The following is a 19,922-nucleotide window of genomic DNA, read 5'->3' as shown; positions in this document are numbered from 1 at the left end:
CCACACCTGGACACACCTGGGCACACCTGGACACACCTGCCCTGACACACCTGGACACACCTTTCCCTGACACGCCTGGGTACACCTGTCTCCAACACCTGCACACAGCTGTCCCCAACACACCTGCACACACCTGGACATCCCCGACACACCTGGTCACAGCTGGTCACACCGGTCCCCACCACACCTGGCCACCCCCGTGTGTGACACCTGGACATCCCCAACACACCTGGCCACAGTTGGTCACCCCTGTCCCACCTGGACACACCTGGACATCCTTGACACACCTGGACACACCTGGCCCTGTCACACCTGGACATCCCTGTCACACCTGGACACACCTGGCCCTGTCACACCTGGCCCTGTCACACCTGGACACACCTGGCCCTGTCACACCTGGCCCTGTCACACCTGCTCCCCCCTGGCCACCCCTGTCCCCGCCGCCCCTGTCCCTGACGCCCGCACACCCGTGTCACACCTGCTCACAGCTGTCCCCACCACACCTGGCCACCCCTGGCCCCGCCCCCGCTCCCCCCTCGCTCTCACACCTGCCCAGGTGCCCCCCCCGCTCTTCCCCCCCCTCCCCCCGCGCTCTCCCGCCCCCCCAGCCCCCCCCGTATCCCCCTCTCCCCCTCCCCCCGCATCCTCCCCCCTCCCCCCTCCCGCAGCCCCGCGCGCTGCCCCCTCCCCCGCCCCTCCCCCGCTCCCCCCGAGCCCCCCCGAGCCCGGACCCCCCCCCCGGAGCCCCCCGAGCCCCCCCGGCCCCGCGGGCCCCCCCCGGTACCGGTCCCGGCCCATCGGTCCCGGCGCTGCGGCGCTGCCGGAGGCGCTGCGGGCCGGGGGCGGGGCCTGCGGAGGGGCGGGGCCGGAGAGGGAGGCCACGCCCACTGGGTGGAAACCCCCCCACTCCGATGTCGCTGGTGGAGACCACCGGGGTGTCACCTCCTCTTTGTCACCTCCTCTTTGTCACCCCCCCCGTGTCACCTCCTGTGTGTCCCTCCCCCGGGTCACCCCCCCGTGTCACACCCCCCCCCCCCCGCCATGTCTCACCTGTCCCCTCCTGTCCCCCCCGCCGGGTGTCCCCTCGGTGTCCCCGTCCCTTGGAGGGCCAGCCACCCACCCAGGGGGACACGGGGGGGACACAGGGGACAGGGAGGACAGGGGGGACACAAGGGACACGGGGCAGCGGGACAGGGGGACGTGGGACACAAGGATGCGAGGGACAGAGGGTGTGGGGACACCAGGGACGATGTCACCTCAGGGGACACCCCCCTGTCCTTTGCCTGTGCCATCCCTGTCCTGTCCCATCCCTGTCCCTGTCCTTGTCCCCGTCACCATCCCATCCCTGTCCCCATCCTGTCCCCATCCCTGTCCTGTTCCTGTCCTTGTCCCTGTCCCATCTCTGTACCCATCCTTGCCCCATCCTTGTCCCATCCCCATCCCTGTCCTGTCCCCTTCATTGTCCCCATCCTTCTCCCTGTCCCAGCCCTGTCCCCAGCCCTGTCTTGTCCCTGTCCCCATCCCTGTCCACTCCTTGTCCTTGTCCCTGTCCCTGTCCCATCCCTGTCCTATCCCCATCCCTGTCCTGTCCCCGTCCTTGTCCCTGTCCCATCTCTGTCCCACTCACATCCCTGTCCCCATTCCTATCCCCATCCCTGTCCTATCCTTGTCCTTTTCCCTGTCCCATCTCTGTCCCACTCACATCCTTGACCCCATCCCTGTCCCTGTCCCCATCTCTGTCCACTCCTGGTCCCTGTCCTTGTCCCTATCCCATTCCTGTCCCCATCCCTGTCCCTGTCCCATTCTTGTCCCCTTCCCCATCCCTGTCCCCATCCCTGTGTCCCCATCCCTGTCCCCATCCCTGTCCCCATCCCTGTCCCCATCCCTGTCCCTGTCCCCATCCCTGTCTCCATCCCTGTCCCTCTCCCATTCTTGTCCCCTTCCCCATCCCTGTGTCCCCATCCCTGTCCCTGTCCCCGTCCCTGTCCCCATCCCTGTCCCCATCCCTGACCCCATCCCTGTGTCCCCATCCCTGTCCCCGTCCCCCCCCTCCACGTGCCTTTTCCTCTAGCCCCGCCTCTTTCCCGCCCCCTCCCCGCCAATCACAGCGCTGCGAGCGCCCCTCCCGCCCTTTTTCACCAATGAGAAGGCATGGGGGCGCGGCCAGAGACGATGACATCACCCCCATTCAGATCACGCCCCTTTCGCCCCACCCCTGCTCCTGATTGGCCGCTTGGGGAAACGATGATTGACATCGCTATTAACCAATAGCAGAGCCGCGCGCAGCGGTAGCGCTTTCCATTGGCTGCGCGCTCTCGGGGGCGGGGCCAGCTGTCGCTCCCCGGGGTCTGGGGGGGATTTGGGGGGACACGGCGGGATGGGGAGGGTGACACCGACGGAAAGGCTGATGGGAAGGTTGGGGACCCCCGGGTGGCTGATGGGACAATTGGGACACCCCAGGAGGGGACACCGGGGACCCCCAGAGCCATGGGGACACTGGGGACACCCCAGGAGGGGACACCGGGGACCCCCAGAGCCATGGGGACACTGGGGACACCCCAGGAGGGGACACCGGGGACCCCCAGAGCCATGGGGACACTGGGGACACGGCAGGAGGGGACACCGGGGACCCCCAGAGCCATGGGGACACTGGGGACACGGCAGGAGGGGACAATGGGGACCCCCAGAGCCATGGGGACAATGAAAATCCATCGAGGGAGACATTGGGGACCCTCCTGACTGGGACACTGGGGTCCGCCAGAGCCATGGGGACAATGGGGACACCCTTGACTGGGACATTGGGGACGCCCCTAGGTGACGTCACCTCCCCAGAGCCATTGGGACATGGGACACCCTCCAAGGAGGGGACACTGGGGAACCCCAGCACCCTGGGGACAGTGGGGACACCAAAGAGGGAACCCCAAGAGCCATTGGGGACATTGGGGACACCAAGGAGGAGACCCCCAGCCCCCTGGGGACACCGGGGCCAGTGCGGGGAGGTGACACTGAGAACCCCCAGCCCCTTGGGGACATTGGGGACACCAAGGAGGGGACCCCCCCCGCCCCTTGGGGACACCAAGGAGGGGACCCCCCTCCCCTTGGGGACACCAGGGCCAGCGCGGGGAGGTGACACGGGTGGCACGGCTGTCCGGGAGGTACAAAGCTTTATTGGGGAGGGGGCGGCGGGGGTCCCTAGGCGGGGGACACGGAGGAGTTGGACACCGAGGACACCTCGGTGCGCGAGGTGGAGACCTCGGAGCCATCGTCCACCTTCTTGCCAAAGAGCTGCAGGATGCAGTTCCGGAACTGCGGGGACACCCGGGGACAGACAGGGGACAGGGGACAGACAGGGGACAGACAGGGGCCAGGGGACAGACAGGGACAGGGGGGCAGACAGGGGACAGACAGGGGACACAGGGGACAGACAGGGGACAGACAGGGGATACAGGGGGACAGACAGGGACAGGGGGCAGACAGGGGACAGACAGGGGACACAGGGGACAGACAGGGGACAGACAGGGGATACAGGGGGACAGACAGGGGACAGACAGGGGGCAGACAGGGGACAGACAGGGACAGACAGGGGACAGACAGGGGACAGACAGGGGACAGACAGGGACAGACAGGGACAGCAGGGGCAGACAGGGGACAGACAGGGGACACAGGGGACAGACAGGGGACAGACAGGGGACACAGGGGACAGACAGGGGACACCAGGGACAGGGCGATGGGGGACACACGGGGGACACAGGGGTCAGACAGGGGACAGCAGAGGCAGGGGGACAGACAGGGGACACACAGGGGACACAGGAGACAGACAGGAACAGGTGGGACAAAGGGACAAACAGAGTACAGGGGACAGAGGGGGACAGACAGGGGGCCAGAGGGACAGACAGGGGGACAGACAGGGGGACAGGAGAACACGAAGATGTAAATGATGGGCTTGCAGGTGGTGGTTCTATCCCAGTCCCAGTGCCACCCCCCCCATCCCAGTGTCCTGGCAGTGTCCTCATGCCCACAGGTGTGCCCAGGTGTGTCCCCAGGTGTGCCCAGGTGTGCCCCTCACCTGTCCGTGCAGACGTAGATGATGGGGCTGTAGATGGTGACCCTGTCCCTGTCCCATACCCCATATCCCATACCCTCGTGCCCATAGATGTACCCAGGTGTGCTCAGGTGTACCATAGGTGTGCCCAGGTGTGCCCAGGTGTGCCCCTCACCTGTCTGTTCACGCAGACGTAGATGATGGGGTTGTAGATGGTGGCTCTATCCCTGTCCCAGCCCCCTAACCCTGCTCTATCCCATATCCCCAAGCCCATAGCTGTACCCAGGTGTGCTCAGCTGTCCCCAGGTGTGCTCAGGTGCCCAGGTGCCCCCAGGTGTGTCCCTCACCTGTCTGTTCATGCAGACGTAGATGATGGGGTTGTAGATGGTGGCTCTATCCCTCACCCCATACCCCATACCCCATGCCCATAGCTGTCCCCAGGTGTGCTCAGCTGTCCCCAGGTGTGCTCAGGTGCCCCCACCTGTGCTCAGGTGTGCCCCTCACCTGTCTGTTCATGCAGACGTAGATGATGGGGTTGTAGATGGTCTGTCCCATACCCCCATACCCCATATCCCCATGCCCATAGCTGCACCCAGGTGTGCTCAGCTGTCCCCAGGTGTCCCCAGGCGTGTCCCTCACCTGTCTGTTCATGAAGACGTAGATGATGGGGTTGTAGGTGGTGGCTCTATCCCTGTCCCAGCCCCTGCTCTATCCCATATCCCCATGCCCATAGGTGCCCCCAGGTGCCCCCAGGCGTGTCCCTCACCTGTCTGTTCATGAAGACGTAGATGATGGGGTTGTAGGTGGTGGCTCTATCCCTCACCCCATACCCCATACCCCATGCCCACAGCCGTACCCAGGTGTCCCCAGGTGCCCCCAGGTGCCCCCAGGCGTGTCCCTCACCTGTCTGTTCATGAAGACGTAGATGATGGGGTTGTAGATGGTGGCGCTCTTGGCGAAGAAGGCGGGCAGGGCGGCGGTGAGCGGGTGGAAGGCGTAGCCGGGGTTGGCGGCGGCGAAGCAGGCGAAGATGGTGTAGGGCCCCCAGCAGAAGCAGTAGGCCAGGATCATCACCACCACCATGCGCGACACCTCCTTCTCCGCCTTCTGCGTCGACTCCGACTCCTTCTGCTGGGCCGCCACCTGGGGGGGGGCAAGGGGGGGTCAGGGGGGTCCTGGGGTGGAGATTGGGGGGTCCTGGGGGGGTATTGGGGGGTTATCGGGGGTTAAAGGGGTATCTGGGGTGATCCCTTCTGCTGGGCCGCCACCTGGGGGGACACGGGGGGGGTTAGGCGGGTCCTTGGGGGGAGATTGGGGGTTTGGGGGGGAGATTGGGGGGTTATCGGGGGTTAAAGGGGTATCTGGGGTGATCCCTTCTGCTGGGCCGCCACCTGGGGGGACACGGGGGGGGGTTAGGGGGGTCCTTGGGGGGAGATTGGGGGTTTTGGGGGGGAGATTGGGGGGTTGTTGGGGGGTTTGGGGTGACTCCTTCTGCTGGGCCGCCACCTGGGGGGGGCACGGGGGGGTCAGGGGGGTCCTGGGGAGGGGGCTGGGGGGGAGATTGGGAGGGTCCTGGGGGGTTTGGGGGGGTTATTGGGGCGTCCTGGTGGGTATCATGGGGTTTGGGGGGGTTAAAGGGGTATCTGGGTGACTCCTTCTGCTGGGCCGCCACCTGGGGGGGCACAGAGGGGGTCGCAGAGGGGGGTCCTGGGGGGTCCTGGGGGGGAGTTGTGGGGTCCTGGGGGGGAGACTGGGGGGGTGGACTGGGGGGTTTGGGGGGGATAAAGGTGACTCGTTCTGCTGGGCCGGCCACCTGGGGGGGGCAAGGGAGGGTTCAGGGGGGTCCTGGGGGGGGAGATTGGGGGGTCTTGGGGGGTATCATGGGGTTTGGGGGGTATAAAGCGGCGTGTTTGGGGGATATAAAGGTGACTCCTTCTGCTGGGCTGCCACCTGGGGGGCACATGGGGGGGTCAGGGGGGTCCTGGGGAGGGGGCTGGGGGGGAGACTGGGGGGTTTGGGGGGGTTATTGGGGGGTTATTGTGGGGTTTGGGGGGGTTAAATGGGTACAAAGGGTGACTCCTTCTGCTGGGCTGCCACCTGGGGGGGCACAGGGGGGGTCAGGGGGATCCTGGGGGGGGGTCCTGGGGGTTATCATGGGGTTTGGGGGGTACAAAGGGGCTGTTTGGGGGATTAAATGTGACACTTTCTGCTGAGCTGCCACCTGGGGGGGCACAGGGGGGGTCAGGGGGGGTCCTGGGGAGGGGCTGGGGGGGGTATTGTGGGGTCCTGGGGGGTTATCATGGGGTTTGGGGGGTTATAAAGGGGCTGTTTGGGGGATTAAAGGTGACTCCTTCTGCTGAGCCACCACCTGGGGGGGGACATGAGGGGGTCACGGGGGTCCTGGGGGGAGGCTGGGAGGAGATTGGGGGGTCCTGGGGGGTTATTGGGGGGTGTGGAGGGGTTAAAGGGGGGTTTGGGAGGGTTAAAGGGGTATCTGGGGTGACTCCTTCTGCTGAGCCACCACCTGGGGGGGGGGGACATGAGGGGGTCAGGGGGGTCCTGGGGTGTTTTATTTTTCAGGTCAGAATTTTTTCCCCCAGGGTTTTTTTTTTTTTTTGGGGTGGGGGGGGTTCAGGATTTTTTGGGGAGGGGTCTCTGCTCACCGCACGGATGGCCAGCCAGACTTGCAGGTAGCAGAAGATGATGACGGCCAGCGGGAAGAAGCAGCAGGTGACCATCAGCACCACCATGTAGGACTGCACCCCTGGGTCCGTGCTGCCGCTGAACACGTCCGGCCCGCACGAGGTCTTCAGCCCGTGGGGCCAGTACCTGCCCCGGGGGACACCGAGGGGTCAGCGGTGACAACGGGACCCCCCCCAAATTCCTCGGGAAGGATCCGGGTCTGGGGGATCCCTGGGAACCTCGGGGGGTCACCCCCAGACCCACCTTGGGGACACCTGGGGACCCCCAGACCCAGCTTGGGGACACCTGGGACACCCCCATGGGGTCAGTACCTGCCCCGGGGGACACCGAGGGGTCAGCGGTGACAACGGGACCCCCCCCAAATTCCTCGGGAAGGATCCGGGTCTGGGGGATCCCTGGGAACCTCGGGGGGTCACCCCCAGACCCACCTTGGGGACACCTGGGGACCCCAGACCCACCTTGGGGACTCTCAGGTCATCCCTGCAGCCTCTGACAGCTCTGGGGACACTCGTGTCACCCCTTAATACCCCCTGGGGACACTCGTGTCACCCCCGGACCCCTCCCCACGGCCTGGGGACCCCTCCCCACCTACTCCAGCCGAGGATGGGGGGCGTGGTCCAGAGGCGGGATCAGATCCAGGAGAGGAGGACCCCGGCCCAGACCCCTCCCACAGCTCTGGGGACAGCCGTGTCACCTCTGTGACCCCCTGGGGACACTCGTGTCACCCCCGGCCCCCTCCCCACCTGCTCCAGCCGAAGATGGGGGGCGCGGTCCAGGCGCAGGACCAGATCCAGGAGAAGAGGACCCCGGCCACCGCCAGCTTCCCGTCGAACTTGATGTTGCCGAAGGGTTTGCAGACCACGAACCAGCGCTCCCAGGAGATGATGGCCAGGGACCAGAGCGCCGTGATGCCTGCAGGGGTTTGGGGGTGGTTATGGGGCTGCCCCATAGCGCCCAGACCCACAGAGCCCCGTGGAACGTGGCCCTATAGAGCTCAGCCCCACAGAACCCCATAGACAACCCCATAGCATCCAGTCCTTGCTGTGAGGAGAGTGGCCAGGGATGCCTGCAGGGGTTTGGGGGTGGTTATGGGGCTGCCCCATGGCGCCCAGACCCATAGAGAGTGGCCCTATAGTGCCCAGCCCTATAGAACCCCATAGACAGCCCCATAATTTCCAGTCCCTGCTACCAGAGCGCCGTGATGGCTGCAGGGGTTTGGGGTGGTTATGGGGCTGCCCCATAGCGCCCCAGACCCATAGAGAGTCCCTGACCCACATTTGTGACCCACATCCCTGCCCCACATCCTTGTCCCATGTCCCACCCCATATCCCTGCCTCACATCCCTGCCCCATATCTCACCCCACATCCCTGCCCCACATCCCATCCCCTACCCTATCCCCATCCCCCTGCCCACACCTCACAGCCCGCGTGTCCCCACCCCACTGCCTACCCCCAAGACCCCCTGAGTGTCCCCAGCCCCACTCCCCAGACCCCCGTGTGTCCCCAGCCCCACCCCAGACCCCCCGTGTCCCCAGCCCCACTGCCCACACCCCAGACCCCCTGAGTGTCCCCAGCCCCACCCCCCAGCCCCCCATGTCCCCAGCCCCACTGCCCACTGCTACACAACCCCCATGTCCCCAGCCCCACCCTCCCAGCCCCCCCATGTCCCCAGCCCCACTGCCCACACCCCCCTGTGTCCCCACCCCACACCCCAGCCCCCCCTGTGCCCAGCCCCACTGCCCAACCCCCTGTGTGTCCCACCCCCACACCGCAACCCCCCCGTGTCCCCAGCCCCCTCCCCAGACCCCAGACCCCCCATGTCCCAGCCCCGCACCCAGCCCCCCCCATGTCCCCAGCCCCACTGCCCACACCCCAGACCCCCTGAGTGTCCCCAGCCCACTCCCCAGACCCCAGACCCCTGAGTGTCCCCAGCCCCATACCCACACCCCCCATGTCCCCAGCCCCGCCCTCCCCAGCCCCCCCATGTCCCCAGACCCCACCCCCAGCCCCCCCATGTCCCCAGCCCCACTGCCCATGCTCAACACCCCCCTGTGTCCCCACTGCCCACACCCTAGGCCCCCCTGTGTCCCAGCCCCACTGCCCACACCCCCCTGTGTGTCCCCACACCACATCCCCACACCCCCCTGTGTGTCCCCGCCCCACTGACCGCAGGCGCTGACGGTGTAGCCCTCGATGACGCACATGGGGTGGCCGAGGATGAAGTAGCCGAAGATCTGGTTGACCACGCTGATGGTGCTGGCGATGACCGTCTCGCCCAGGTCGGCCACGGCCAGGTTGACCAGGATCCAGTTCAGGGGGTGCCGCAGCTTCTTGAACTTGGCCGTGGCCACCAGCACCAGCCCGTTGGTGAACACCGAGGCCACCACCACGAAGATCATCCACAGCGACGTCAGGTTGTACACCCAGCGCGGAGCGATGTGGTAGTTGGGGCCCTCGAAGGGACCTGGGGGACCGAGCGGGGTCAGCGGTGGTGGCCGTCGGTGACCCTCGTGTCACCTCGCGTCACCCCGTGTGGCCTCGCCCCCGCTGGGGGTGGTGGAGGTTGGTGTTGACCTCAAAATTCCCTCAAATCTCCCTCAAAATTATTCCCTGGTGTCCCTTTGTGCTTCTTCATGTCCCTTCATGTCCTCCTGTGATGTCCCTCCCTGTCCCCTCATGTCCCCCCACATCTTCACTGCGCCACTGCCGTCGGTGTGGGTTGGCGTAGGTTGATCGTTGACCCAAAAACTCTTCAAAACTCCTCAGAACTCCCCAAAATCTCCCTCAAAATGATCCCCTGGTGTCCCTTTATGCTTCTTCATGTCCCCCTGTGATGTCCCTCCCTGTCCCCTCATGTCCCCTCCATGTCCCCTCATGTCCCCCCACATCTTCACTGCGCCACTGCTGTCGGTGTGGGTTGGCGTACGGTTGATCATTGACCCCCAAACTCTTCAAAACTCCTCAGAACTCCCCAAAATCTCCCTCAAAATGATCCCCTGGTGTCCCTTTGTGTCTCCTCATGTCCCCTCATGTCCCCTCCATGTCCCCCCACATCTTCACTGCGTCACTGCCATCAATACGGGTTGGTGTGCGTTGATCGTTGACCCCAAAAACTCCTCCCAAATCTCCCTCAAAATGCTCCCCTTGTGTCCCCTCATGTCCCCTCATGTCCCTTTGTGCCTTTTGGTCACCACTGATGTCCCTTCCTGCCCCTTTTGTCCCCCCATGTCCCTCCGCGTCTTCACCGCGCGTTGCTGCCATCGATGTCTGTTTACCCCAAAACTCCTCAAACCTGTCCCAAAACTGCCCCAAAACCCCTCCCCTGGTGTCCCCCAGTGTCTCCTGATGTCCCCCAGTGTCCCCTGATGTCCCCCAGTGTCCTCCATGCCTCCCTGTGTCCCCTGATGTCCCCAACATCTTCACCACGCTCATCTCTACTATATCCATACCTCAACCGCCAACCCCAAAATGCCCCAAAACCGCCCCAAAACCGCCCCAGGCCCCCTCCCCCGGTGTCCCCGCGTGTCCCCGCGGTGTCCCCGCGTGTCGCCGCCGCTCACCGCGCGTGTTGTTGCTGTTGGTGTAGGTGAAGATGCTGTCGCGCGTGGTGTCGTCGTCGTCGTGACGCCGGCGGGCGGCGAAAACCGCCCCGTCAAAAACGCCCGTCGCCATCGTCCCCAAGTGCCACCAGCGCCACTGCCCCGGCCAGCCGCGCCCCCCTGCTCTTATACCCCCCCCCGCCCCCGGATTAGCCCGGACCCCCCCCCCAAAATCCCGTCCCTGAGCCCTTAATTGGGGCCGCGCGGATCCGGGGGGGACGCCCCGGCCTCACCTGAGCAGCCGGGGTGAGCTGATGGGATTGACGCCAGCGCTAATCCCCCGCTGTTTCCTGGGCCCTGCCCCCCACCCCGGGGTCCCAACTGCCCCCCACGGGACCCCCGAGATCCCAACGGGACCCCCCGGATGGAAATCGGCACCCCCAGAAACCCCCGGGACCCCCAAAAACCTCCGGGACCCCCAAAAGGCAGCGCTTCGTCACAGACAGCCCCGAGGTTTCCTGGATAAATTCCACCCAAATTGGCCCCCCCGGGATTCAAATTGGCCCCCACGGGACCCCCGGGATGGAAATGGGGACCCCCAAGACCCCCGGGACCCCCAGAAACCCCCAGGACCCCCCAACCGCAGCGTTTGTCACAATCAGCCCCGAGGTTCCCTGGATAATTTCCACCCCCGAGGTCCAAATTGGCCCCCCCGGGATTCAAATTGGCCCCCACGGGACCCCCAGGATCCCAACGGGACCCCCCGGATGGAAATGGGGACCCCCCGGGACCCTCAGAAACCCCCGGGACCCCCAAAACAGCCCCGAGGTTCCCTGGATAATTTCCACCCAAATTGGCCTCCCCGGGATTCAAATTGGCCCCCACGGGACCCCCGGGATGGAAATGGGGACCCCCGGGACCCCCCCCCCAAACCCCAGCTCCAATTCCCCACCCCCGGTTCCCGACTGAGCCCCCTCAGGATCCAAATTTGCTCCCCCGGGACCCCCAAGTGTGAGGCTGAGCCCCCCCCCCAGGAGCAGCGCTGCCCCCCCGGGATGTGACGCAGCCCCACATTGGGGTCCTGCCCCACATGGGGGTCTCGGCCCCCCCTTCCTGCCCCATAGCGGGGTCCTCACCCCCCTCCTGCCCCACATCGGGGGGTCCCAGCTCACCCTGCCCCACACTGGGGGGTCCTGGCCCCCGACCCACAAAATTCTGGGTCCCGGCCCCCCTCCTGACCCACATCGGGGTCCTGACCCACATTTGGGGTTCTGCCCCACATTGGGAGGTTCTGCCCCATACCGGGGGGTCCTGACCCTTTCCTGACCCACATTTGGGGTTCTGCCCCACATCGGGAGGTCGGGGCCTCCTCTTGCCCCACATCGGGGGTTCTGCCCCACATTTAGGGGTCCTGGTCCACATCGGGGGATCATGGCCCCCTCCCACCCCATAGCAGAGTCCTGAGCCCTTCCTGACCCACATTTGGGGTTCTGCCCCAGATCGGGGGGTTCTGCCCCCCTCCTGACCCACATTTGGGGTCCTGACCCCTGTCCCGCCCCATAGGGGGGTCCTGACCCTTTCCTGCCCCACATTTGGGATTCTGCCCCACATTGGGGTCCTGACCCCCCTCCCACCCCATAGCGGGGTCCTGAACCCCTCCCGCCCCATATCGAGGTCCTGCCCCACACCGAGAACTCCCGACCCCCTCCTGACCCACATTTTGGGGTCTCGCCCCACACCGGGAGCTCGGCACCCCCTCCTGACCCACATTTTGGGGTCGGGCCCCCCGGATCGGGGTCACGGGGCCGCGTTACATCACGGGGGGCTCCGGCTCGGGGCCAAGTGGGGCACGGGGGGAGCCCCACCCCCCCCCCCCCCCCCCCAAAAATAGCCGCAGCCCTAATTAGCAATTAACCCGGGGGTGGGGGGGGTGGGGACGATGGATTAACGAGGGGATGGGGGCTCGAATTTGGGGTCTTGGGGTGTCCCCCCCCATCCCCTTCCGCACCCCACATTTGGGGTCCTGGGGGGGTCCCGGGGCTTCGGGGCGCTCCCCGGGGGTCACCCCAGAAGGACCCCCCAGGCCTGACCTTAATCCCGCCCCCCCGGGAGGGGCCGGAGCTGCCCCCTCCCCCCCTAATCCCGGGATTTTCGGGTCGCCCCGGGGGAGTCCGATTAGGGGGGACACGGAAACTTTAATCCCCCCCCCGGGGAAAAGGGGGCGCGGAGCGGCGGAGAGAGAACCTTGGGGGGCTCCGGGGGGCTCCTGGGGGGAGCTGGGGCGGATTTGGGGGGTCTGGGGGTCTCCGGGGGGTTTTGGGGGGTGTCGGGGATGGGTTTGGGGTGGTTCTGAGGGGTTTAGGAGCGGTTCTGGAAGGATTTTGGGCGGTTCTGAGGGGGCGTTGGGGGGTCTGGAGGGTCCCGGAGGGCTCCGGGAGGGTTTTGGGGGGCTCCAGGGAGGTCGGGAGGTTCCCTCGGGGGGGAGGGGGGGGACTGGAGGGGATTTTGGGGCGGTTCTGAAGGATTTTGGGGCGGCTCTGAGCGGTTTTAGGGCAGTTCTGAGCAATTTTGGGGCAGTTCTGAGCAGTTTTGGAGCCGTTCCAGGGGTCCTGGAGAGGCTTTTCGGGGTTCTGGGGGGTCCCGTCGGTTCCAGGGGGGGCGATTGGTTTGGGGAGCGGCCGGAACCCCCCCAAATTGGGGGGCAAAGGGGGCGGGCGGTGCCCCCCACCCCCCATCTCTCTCCCCCCCCCCATCCCGGGGGGCAGCAGGTAAGTGCTGGGGGGGCGCGGGGGGAGGGGGTTGGGGGGCTCTGGGGGGGCTCTGGGGGGCCACCAAGGCCACTGAGGGCCACCCGGGCGTGCTGTGGGTCACGGGGGGGGGGGGCTGCTTTGGGGCCACCATGAGCCGCCGTGGGGCCACCGAGAACCACCGGTGGCTACCGGGGATCGCTGGGAGGGGCTGGAGGGTCTCTGGGGGGCTGCCGTGGGGCCACCAAGGGCCACCAGTGGGTGTCGTGGGGCTGCTGTGGGTCACTGTGGGGCCACCAAGGACCTCCATGGGTGCCACAGGTGTCCCTGTGAGTGTCCCTTGTGGGGTGGCCCATATGGGGTGTCCCATGGATGTCACCTATGGGTTGTCCCCTCTGGGGCGTCCCATGGGTGTCCCTCCGTGTCCCCACTGTGTCCCCTCTGGGGCGTCCCGTGGGTGTCCCCTGTGGGGTGTCCCCTCCGTGTCCCCTCTGGGGCATCCCGTGGGTGTCCCCACTGTGTCCCCTCTGGGGTGTCCCCTCTGGGGTGTCCCCCCCGTGTCCCCCCCGGGCCGTGCGGCCGGAATTCCGCTAGTTCTGAACTTTTTCCTGGAAAAAAAGCTCACTACTGGCAGAACTCGGCCGCGCGCCCCACCGCGGGGGCACCCGGGGGGCACCTGGTGGGCACCTGGGGGGGGCATTTTGGGGGCACTTGTGGGGCTGGGGCACTGCGGGGCTATGGCGTTACTGCGAGGACACTTGTGGGGCACTTATGGGGCATTTGTGGGGCACTTGGAGGGCACTTGTGGGGCTGGGGGCACTGCGGGGGCATTTGGGGGCACTGCAAAGACACTTGTGGGGCATTGGGGGTGGCATCTGTGGGTCTGGGGGCACTTGTGGGGCACTTGTGGGGCGGTCCCCAAAGCAGAGGCAGCGGCTGCGTCTCCAGTGTTTAATACGGGGGGGTGGGGGGGGGTTTATGTACAACGGAGCCGTGGGGCTGCCCCATAGCGGGGGGGGCAGAGCTGCCGTGGGGCTGAGAGCGGTGTGGGGGGTGTGGGGCAGAGCTGCCATGGGGCAGAGCCCGATGTGGGGCAGAGAAGTGGGGCTGAGCCTCCAGAGAGTGAAGCTCTGGGGCAGCACCACCGTGGGGCAGAGGCTGATGTGGGGCAAAATCCTCCATGGGGCAGAGCCCAGTGTGGGGCAGCACTGTGGGGGGCAGCACTGTGGGGGGGCAGAGCCCTCCATAGGGCAGAACTGTGAGGCTGAGCCTGATGTGGGGCAGAGCCCAGTGTGGGGCAGAGCCCAGTGTGGGGCTGAGCCCAATGTGGGGCTGAGATCCCTATAGGGCAGAGCCCAATGTGGGGCCGAGCCCAGTGTGGGGCTGAGCCCAATGTGGGGCAGAGATCCATATAGGGCTGAGCCCAATGTGGGGCAGAGATCCATATAGGGCCGAGCCCAGTGTGGGGCAGAAATCCATATAGGGCTGAGCCTGGTGTGGGGCTGAGCCCGGTGTGGGGCAGCCCTGGCTGGGTCGGGCCCGCTGTGGGGCAGAGCTCACTCTAGGGCTGAGCCCGCTGTGGGGCAGCCCCGCCGTGGGGCAGAGCCGTGGGGCAGCCCCACTGTGGGGCCGGGCCCTACGCTGGGGACACCTGGCTGGAGGACACCGAGGACACCTGGGTGGCCTGGGAGGAGCCGGACACGTCGTCGTCATCCCCGAAGGGGCTCCGGCCACAGAACACGAGCTTGAGCATGCAGGAGCGGAACTGCGGGCAGGGGGCGTCACAGCGGGACCCCAGACCCACGGAGAGACCCCAGACCCACGGAGAGAGCCCCGACCCACAGCAGGACCCCAGACCCACGGAGAGCCCAGAGCCACGGAGAGAGCCCCGACCCACAATGGGACCCATACAAACAGGGAGCCATAGAGACCCACAGAGAGACCCCAGACTCCCAGCGGGACCCCTGACCCACAGAGACAGCCCTGACCCACGGAAAGAACCCCGACCCACAGAGAGACCCCAGATCCACAGAGGGACCCATAGGAACAGCCCCACACCCACAGCGGGACACCAGACCCAGGGACAGGACCCCAGACCCACAGCACTGCCCCCATGTCCCCATTGTCCTCATGTCCCTGTGTCCCCACCTGCTTGTTTATGAAGACATAGATGCCACCATCCCCCCCATTGTCCTATTGTCCCCACCATGCCCACTGTCCCACTGTCCCACTGTCCCACTGTCCCTGTGTCCCCACCTGCTTGTTAATGAAGACACAGATGCCCACTGTCCCCACGTCCCACCATCCCCACCATCCCTATGTCCCCATGTCCCACTGTCCCATCGTCCCCACCATCCCCACTGTCCCCATCATCCCCACTGTCCTCATGTCCCCATGTCCCCTCCTGCTTGTTCATGAAGACATAGATGCCCACCATCCCCATGTCCCCACCATCCCCACTGTCCCCATGCCCCATGTCCCCATCTCCCAGTGTCCCACTGTCCCCATCTCCCAGTGTCCCCGTGTCCCCACCTGCTTGTTCATGAAGACGTAGATGCCCACTATCCCCACTGTCCCCACCATCCCAGTGTCCCTGTGTCCCCATGTCCCACTGTCCCCCTGTCCCCGTGTCCCCACCTGCTTGTTCACAAAGACATAGATCCCCACCGTGCCCATGTCCCCACAATCCCCACTGTCCCCATGTCCCCACCTGCTTGTTCATGAAGACGTAGATGCCCACCATCCCCACCATCCCATTGTCCCCACCATCCCCACTGTCCCCATGTCCCTGTGTCCCCACCATCCCCACTATCCCCATGTCCCCATCTCCCAGTGTCCCCATGTCCCCGAGTCCCCATCTCCCCATGTCCCAGTGTCCCCACCTGCTTGTTCATGAAGACGTAGATGCCCACCATCCCCACTGTCCCACTGTCCCCATGCCCCCACCACCCTCACTGTCCCCACCACCCCACTGTCCCCATGTCCCCATGTCCCTGTGTTCCCACCTGCTTGTTCATGAAGACGTAGATGCCACCATCCCCACCATCCCCACTACCCCATTGTCCCCGCTGTCCCCATGTCCCCATGTCCCCGTGTCCCTGTCCCCATGTCCCCGTGTCCCCACCTGCTTGTTCATGAAGACGTAGATGCCCACCATCCCCACTGTCCCACTGTCCCCATGCCCCCACCACCCTCACTGTCCCCATGTCCCACTGTCCCCGTGTCCCCATCTCCCAGTGTCCCCATGTCCCCGTGTCCCCACCTGCTTGTTCGTGAAGACGTAGATCCCCACTGTCCCCATGCCCCCACAACCCTGACTGTCCCCACCATCCCCACTGCCCCCACTGTCCCCATGTCCCCATGTCCCCGTGTCCCCACCTGCTTGTTCATAAAGACACAGATGCCCACTGTCCCACTGTCCCCACCATCCCCACTATCCCAGTGTCCCCAGTGTCCCCGTGTCCCCGTGTCCCCACCTGCTTGTTCATGAAGACGTAGATGATGGGGTTGTAGACGGTGGAGGCCTTGGAGAAGACGGAGGGGATGGAGGCCAGCCCCAGGTCGAAGGGGTGTCCCCGGTGTGTCACCACCCAGAGCGCGAAGGAGCAGTAGGGCAGCCAGCACACCAGGAAGCCCAGCACCATCACCACCACCATCTTGGTCACCTCGCGCTCCGCCTTCTGCGTGGTGGCCGACTGCTCCTGCTGCTTGGCCACCTGCGGGAGGGGGGGACAGCGTCAGGAGGGGGACAGGGAGGGGTATGGGGATATGGGGTCAGATATGGGGTCAGGTGTGGGGTCAGATGTGGGGTCAGATATGGGGTTAGATATGGGGAGAGATATGGGGTTAGATATGGGGTCAGGGTGGGGATAGTTTGGGGTTAGATATAGGGTCAGATATGGGGTTAGATATGGGGTCAGATGTGGGGTCAGATATGGGGTCAGTATGGGTCAGGTGTGGGGTCAGATGTGGGGTCAGATATGGGGTTAGATATGGGGTTAGATATGGGGTCAGGGTGGGGTCAGTATGGGGTCAGGTGTGGGGTTAGATATGGGGTCAGATATAGGAACAGGGTAGGGTCAGATATGGGGTCAGATATGGGGTCAGGGTGGGGTCAGATATGGGGTCAGTGTGGGGTTAGATATGGGGTCAGGGTGGGGACAGTGTGGGGTCAGGGAGGGGGTAGGTATGGGGTTAGATATGGGGTCAGATATGGGGTTAGATATGGGGTCAGATATGGGGTTAGGGTGGGGTTAGATATGGGGTCAGATATGGGGTTAGATATGGGGTCAGATATGGGGTTAGATATGGGGTCATATATGGGGACAGGGTGGGGCTGGATATGGGGACAGGGTGGGGACAGTGTGGGGTTGGGGTGGGGGTAGGTATGGGGACAGGGTGGGGACAGGGTGGGGTCGGGGAGGGGGTAGGTATGGGGTCAGATATGGGGTCAGATATGGGGTTATATTGGGGTCAGATATGGGGTCAGGGTGGGATCAATATGGGGTTAGATATGGGGTCAGTGTGGGGAGATATGGGTCAGATATGGGGTCACATGTGGGGTTAAATATGGGGTCAGTGTGGGGAGATATTGGGTCAGATATTGGGGGGATATGGGATCAGAAATAGGGTCAGGTATGGGGGAGATCTGGGGTCAGTTACGGGGTCAGTTATGGGGTCAGACTGGAGTTGGTTATGGGGTCAGTTATGGGGTCAGTTATGGGGTCAGTTACTGGGGTCAGTTATGGGGTCAGTTATGGGGTCAGTTATGGGGTCAGACTGGGGTCAGTTATGGGGTCAGACTGGAGTTGGTTATGGAGTCAGACTGGGGTTGGTTATGGGGTCAGTTATGGGGTCAGTTATGGGGTCAGACTGGGGTTGGTTATGGGGTCAGACTGGGGTTGGTTATGGGGTCAGTTATGGGGTCAGACTGGGGTTGGTTATGGGGTCAGTTATGGGGTCAGACTGGAGGACTCAACCACGCCAGTGACCCATGGGGGGGTCAAACATGGGGGGGGGGGGTCCTCAGACCCCCATCACTGCCTCCCCCCCGCTTTGAGGTCCCCCCAAGGACCACCCACCCCACGGGACCCCAATTCCCCTGTGCCCCCAATAAACCGTGTACCCCAATAAAGCCGTGTACCCCAATAAACCGTGGGCCCCCCAAGACCCCCCAAAATCCCCTCACTGCAAGCCAGGTGAGGACCAGCCGTCCATAGGAGATTATCACAGCCAGGAACCTGCACTCCCCTGATCCCCTCGACCCCCAGGATCCCCCAAGACCCCCTGGGACCCCCCCAGGACCCCCCAAAATCCCCTCACCGCACGCAGGGTGAGGACCAGCCATCCATAGGAGATGATCATGGTCAGGAACCTGCGCTCCCCTGATCCCCTCGACCCCCAGGATCCCCCAAGAGCCCCTGGGACCCCCCCAGGACCCCCCAAAATCCCCTCACCGCACGCAGGGTGAGCAGCAGCCGCCCGCAGGAGATGATCACGGTCAGGAACCTGCTCTCCCCTGATCCCCCGACCCCCCAAGAGCCCCTGGGACCCCCGCAGGACCCCCCAAAATCCCCCCACCGCGCGCAGGGTGAGCAGCAGCCGCCCGTAGGAGAAGACGATGACGCTCAGGGGGAAGCCGAAGCAGAAGCAGAAGAGGAAAATCACGTAGGACTCGTTGTTCCATTTGTTGTCCGTCGTGTACCAGTCCGGGCCGCACGAGCACTGCAGCCCCTCGGGGATGTACCTGGGGAGGGGGGCACCGGCGGGGGTCACACCTCCCAGGGACCTTCAGACCCGCCCCCGGGACCCTCGACCGCCCCCGGGACCCCCGACCTGCTCCCGGGACCCCCGGGCCAATAAATCCCTGAAAATTCCCGGGACCCCCGAGCCCTGGAGCTGCTCAGCCCCTCGGGGATGGAGCTGGGGAGGGGGCACGGGGGGTGGGCACTGGGACCCCCGAGCTCAGCCCGGGACCCCCGAACCGCCCCCGGGATCAGCGAAATCCCTGGGAGCGCCGGGATCCCCAAATCCCCGACAATTCCGGGCACTCCCAACCCCCCCTTCCCTGGGGATGGGTCTGGGGGAGCGGCTGGGGGGGGAGGGGTCGCACGGCTGAGGGACCCCCCCCGGACCTCCCCCAGAACCCCTCGATCTGCCCCCAGACCCTTAAAACCCCTCGGGTCCCCCAAAACCCTCCAGGATCCTCAACCCCCCCCCCCAAAACCCCTGACCCCATCCAAGACCCCCCAACCTCCCTCGAAGACTCAACCCCCCCCCCCCCGGGGACCCCTCAATCCCCCTGCGACCCCCTGACCCCATCCAGGACCCATGACCCTCCAGGGACCCCCCCAACCCAACTGGGACCCCCCAACCCAACTGGGACCCCTCAACCTTCCCCAGATCCCCAACTCCAGGGATCCCCAGGTTCCATTGGAACCCCAAACCTTGGGGACCCCCTGACCCCCCCGGGACCCCCAGACCCCCCCAGACCTGCTCCAGCCGAAGAGGGGGGGCACGGAGGCGATGAGGCCGAAGATCCAGGTGATGGCACAGCCCAGCACGGCGTGGCTGCCCCGGAAGGTGAAGTTGCCCAGGGGCTTGCAGATGACCAGGAACCGCTCGAAGGCCACCACAGCCAGTGACCACAGGGACACCATCCCTGGGGACAGGGGACACGGGTGACATCCCTGTCACCATGGCCACCACAGCCAGTGACCACAGGGACACCATCCCTAGGGTGACACACCTGTCACCATGGCCACTATGGCCACCACAGCCAATGACCACAGGGACACTATGCATGGGCACAGGGGACATGGGTGACATCCCTGTCACCATGGTCACCATGGCCAGAGACCACAGGGACACCATCCCTGGGGACAGGGGACA

General features: G+C 65.2%; 3 protein-coding genes across 3 annotated transcripts in view; 1 reads left to right on the top strand and 2 right to left on the bottom strand.

Moving 5' to 3' along the window:
• Positions 1 to 3,187: 3,187 nt before the first annotated feature.
• LOC103825413 (red-sensitive opsin) lies at positions 3,188 to 10,417 on the bottom strand. The gene is made up of 6 exons (XM_050984513.1): positions 10,306 to 10,417; positions 8,913 to 9,209; positions 7,489 to 7,657; positions 6,706 to 6,871; positions 4,946 to 5,185; positions 3,188 to 3,306 (listed from the first exon to the last, which is right to left on the bottom strand). Exons 1-6 carry the CDS (start codon positions 10,415 to 10,417, stop codon positions 3,193 to 3,195), a joined length of 1,098 nt encoding a protein of 365 aa, XP_050840470.1. The 3' UTR covers positions 3,188 to 3,192.
• A 4,081-nt stretch (positions 10,418 to 14,498) lies between these two features.
• Positions 14,499 to 19,789, bottom strand: LOC127060744 (blue-sensitive opsin). Its single transcript, XM_050984844.1, has 5 exons — positions 19,780 to 19,789; positions 19,524 to 19,692; positions 18,612 to 18,777; positions 16,508 to 16,747; positions 14,499 to 14,796 (listed from the first exon to the last, which is right to left on the bottom strand). Exons 1-5 carry the CDS (start codon positions 19,787 to 19,789, stop codon positions 14,668 to 14,670), a joined length of 714 nt encoding a protein of 237 aa, XP_050840801.1. The 3' UTR covers positions 14,499 to 14,667.
• Positions 19,790 to 19,848: 59 nt separating this feature from the next.
• LOC108964320 (host cell factor 1-like) overlaps positions 19,849 to 19,922 on the top strand; it is a gene marked incomplete at its 3' end in the record, with an annotated part of 21,750 nt that continues 21,676 nt past the window's right edge. The window contains 1 exon segment of the mRNA XM_050984843.1: positions 19,849 to 19,872. Within this exon segment, the coding sequence (XP_050840800.1) occupies positions 19,849 to 19,872 (24 nt within the window).

The sequence above is a fragment of the Serinus canaria genome, chromosome 25, assembly GCF_022539315.1.
Source record: "Serinus canaria isolate serCan28SL12 chromosome 25, serCan2020, whole genome shotgun sequence".
In the NCBI taxonomy this organism is placed as follows: Eukaryota; Metazoa; Chordata; class Aves; order Passeriformes; family Fringillidae; genus Serinus; species Serinus canaria.
Note: the sequence above shows the minus strand (reverse complement) of the source record. Positions and strands in the feature narration are given on the sequence as shown.

What these genes read in the sequence shown, in the direction of transcription:
- LOC103825413 (XM_050984513.1), bottom strand. Translation starts at nt 10,417, where the DNA reads ATGGCGACGGGCGTTTTTGACGGGGCGGTTTTCGCCGCCCGCCGGCGT. An exon ending in CAACAGCAACAACACGCGCG is followed by an intron (nt 9,210 to 10,305) that starts GTGAGCGGCGGC and finishes TCGGTCCCCCAG; the next exon opens with GTCCCTTCGAGGGCCCCAAC. An exon ending in CTACACCGTCAGCGCCTGCG is followed by an intron (nt 7,658 to 8,912) that starts GTCAGTGGGGCG and finishes AAACCCCTGCAG; the next exon opens with GCATCACGGCGCTCTGGTCC.
- LOC127060744 (XM_050984844.1), bottom strand. An exon ending in CCCCTCTTCGGCTGGAGCAG is followed by an intron (nt 18,778 to 19,523) that starts GTCTGGGGGGGT and finishes CCCCCTCCCCAG; the next exon opens with GTACATCCCCGAGGGGCTGC. An exon ending in ACGTCTTCATGAACAAGCAG is followed by an intron (nt 14,797 to 16,507) that starts GTGGGGACACGG and finishes CCCTGCCCGCAG; the next exon opens with TTCCGCTCCTGCATGCTCAA.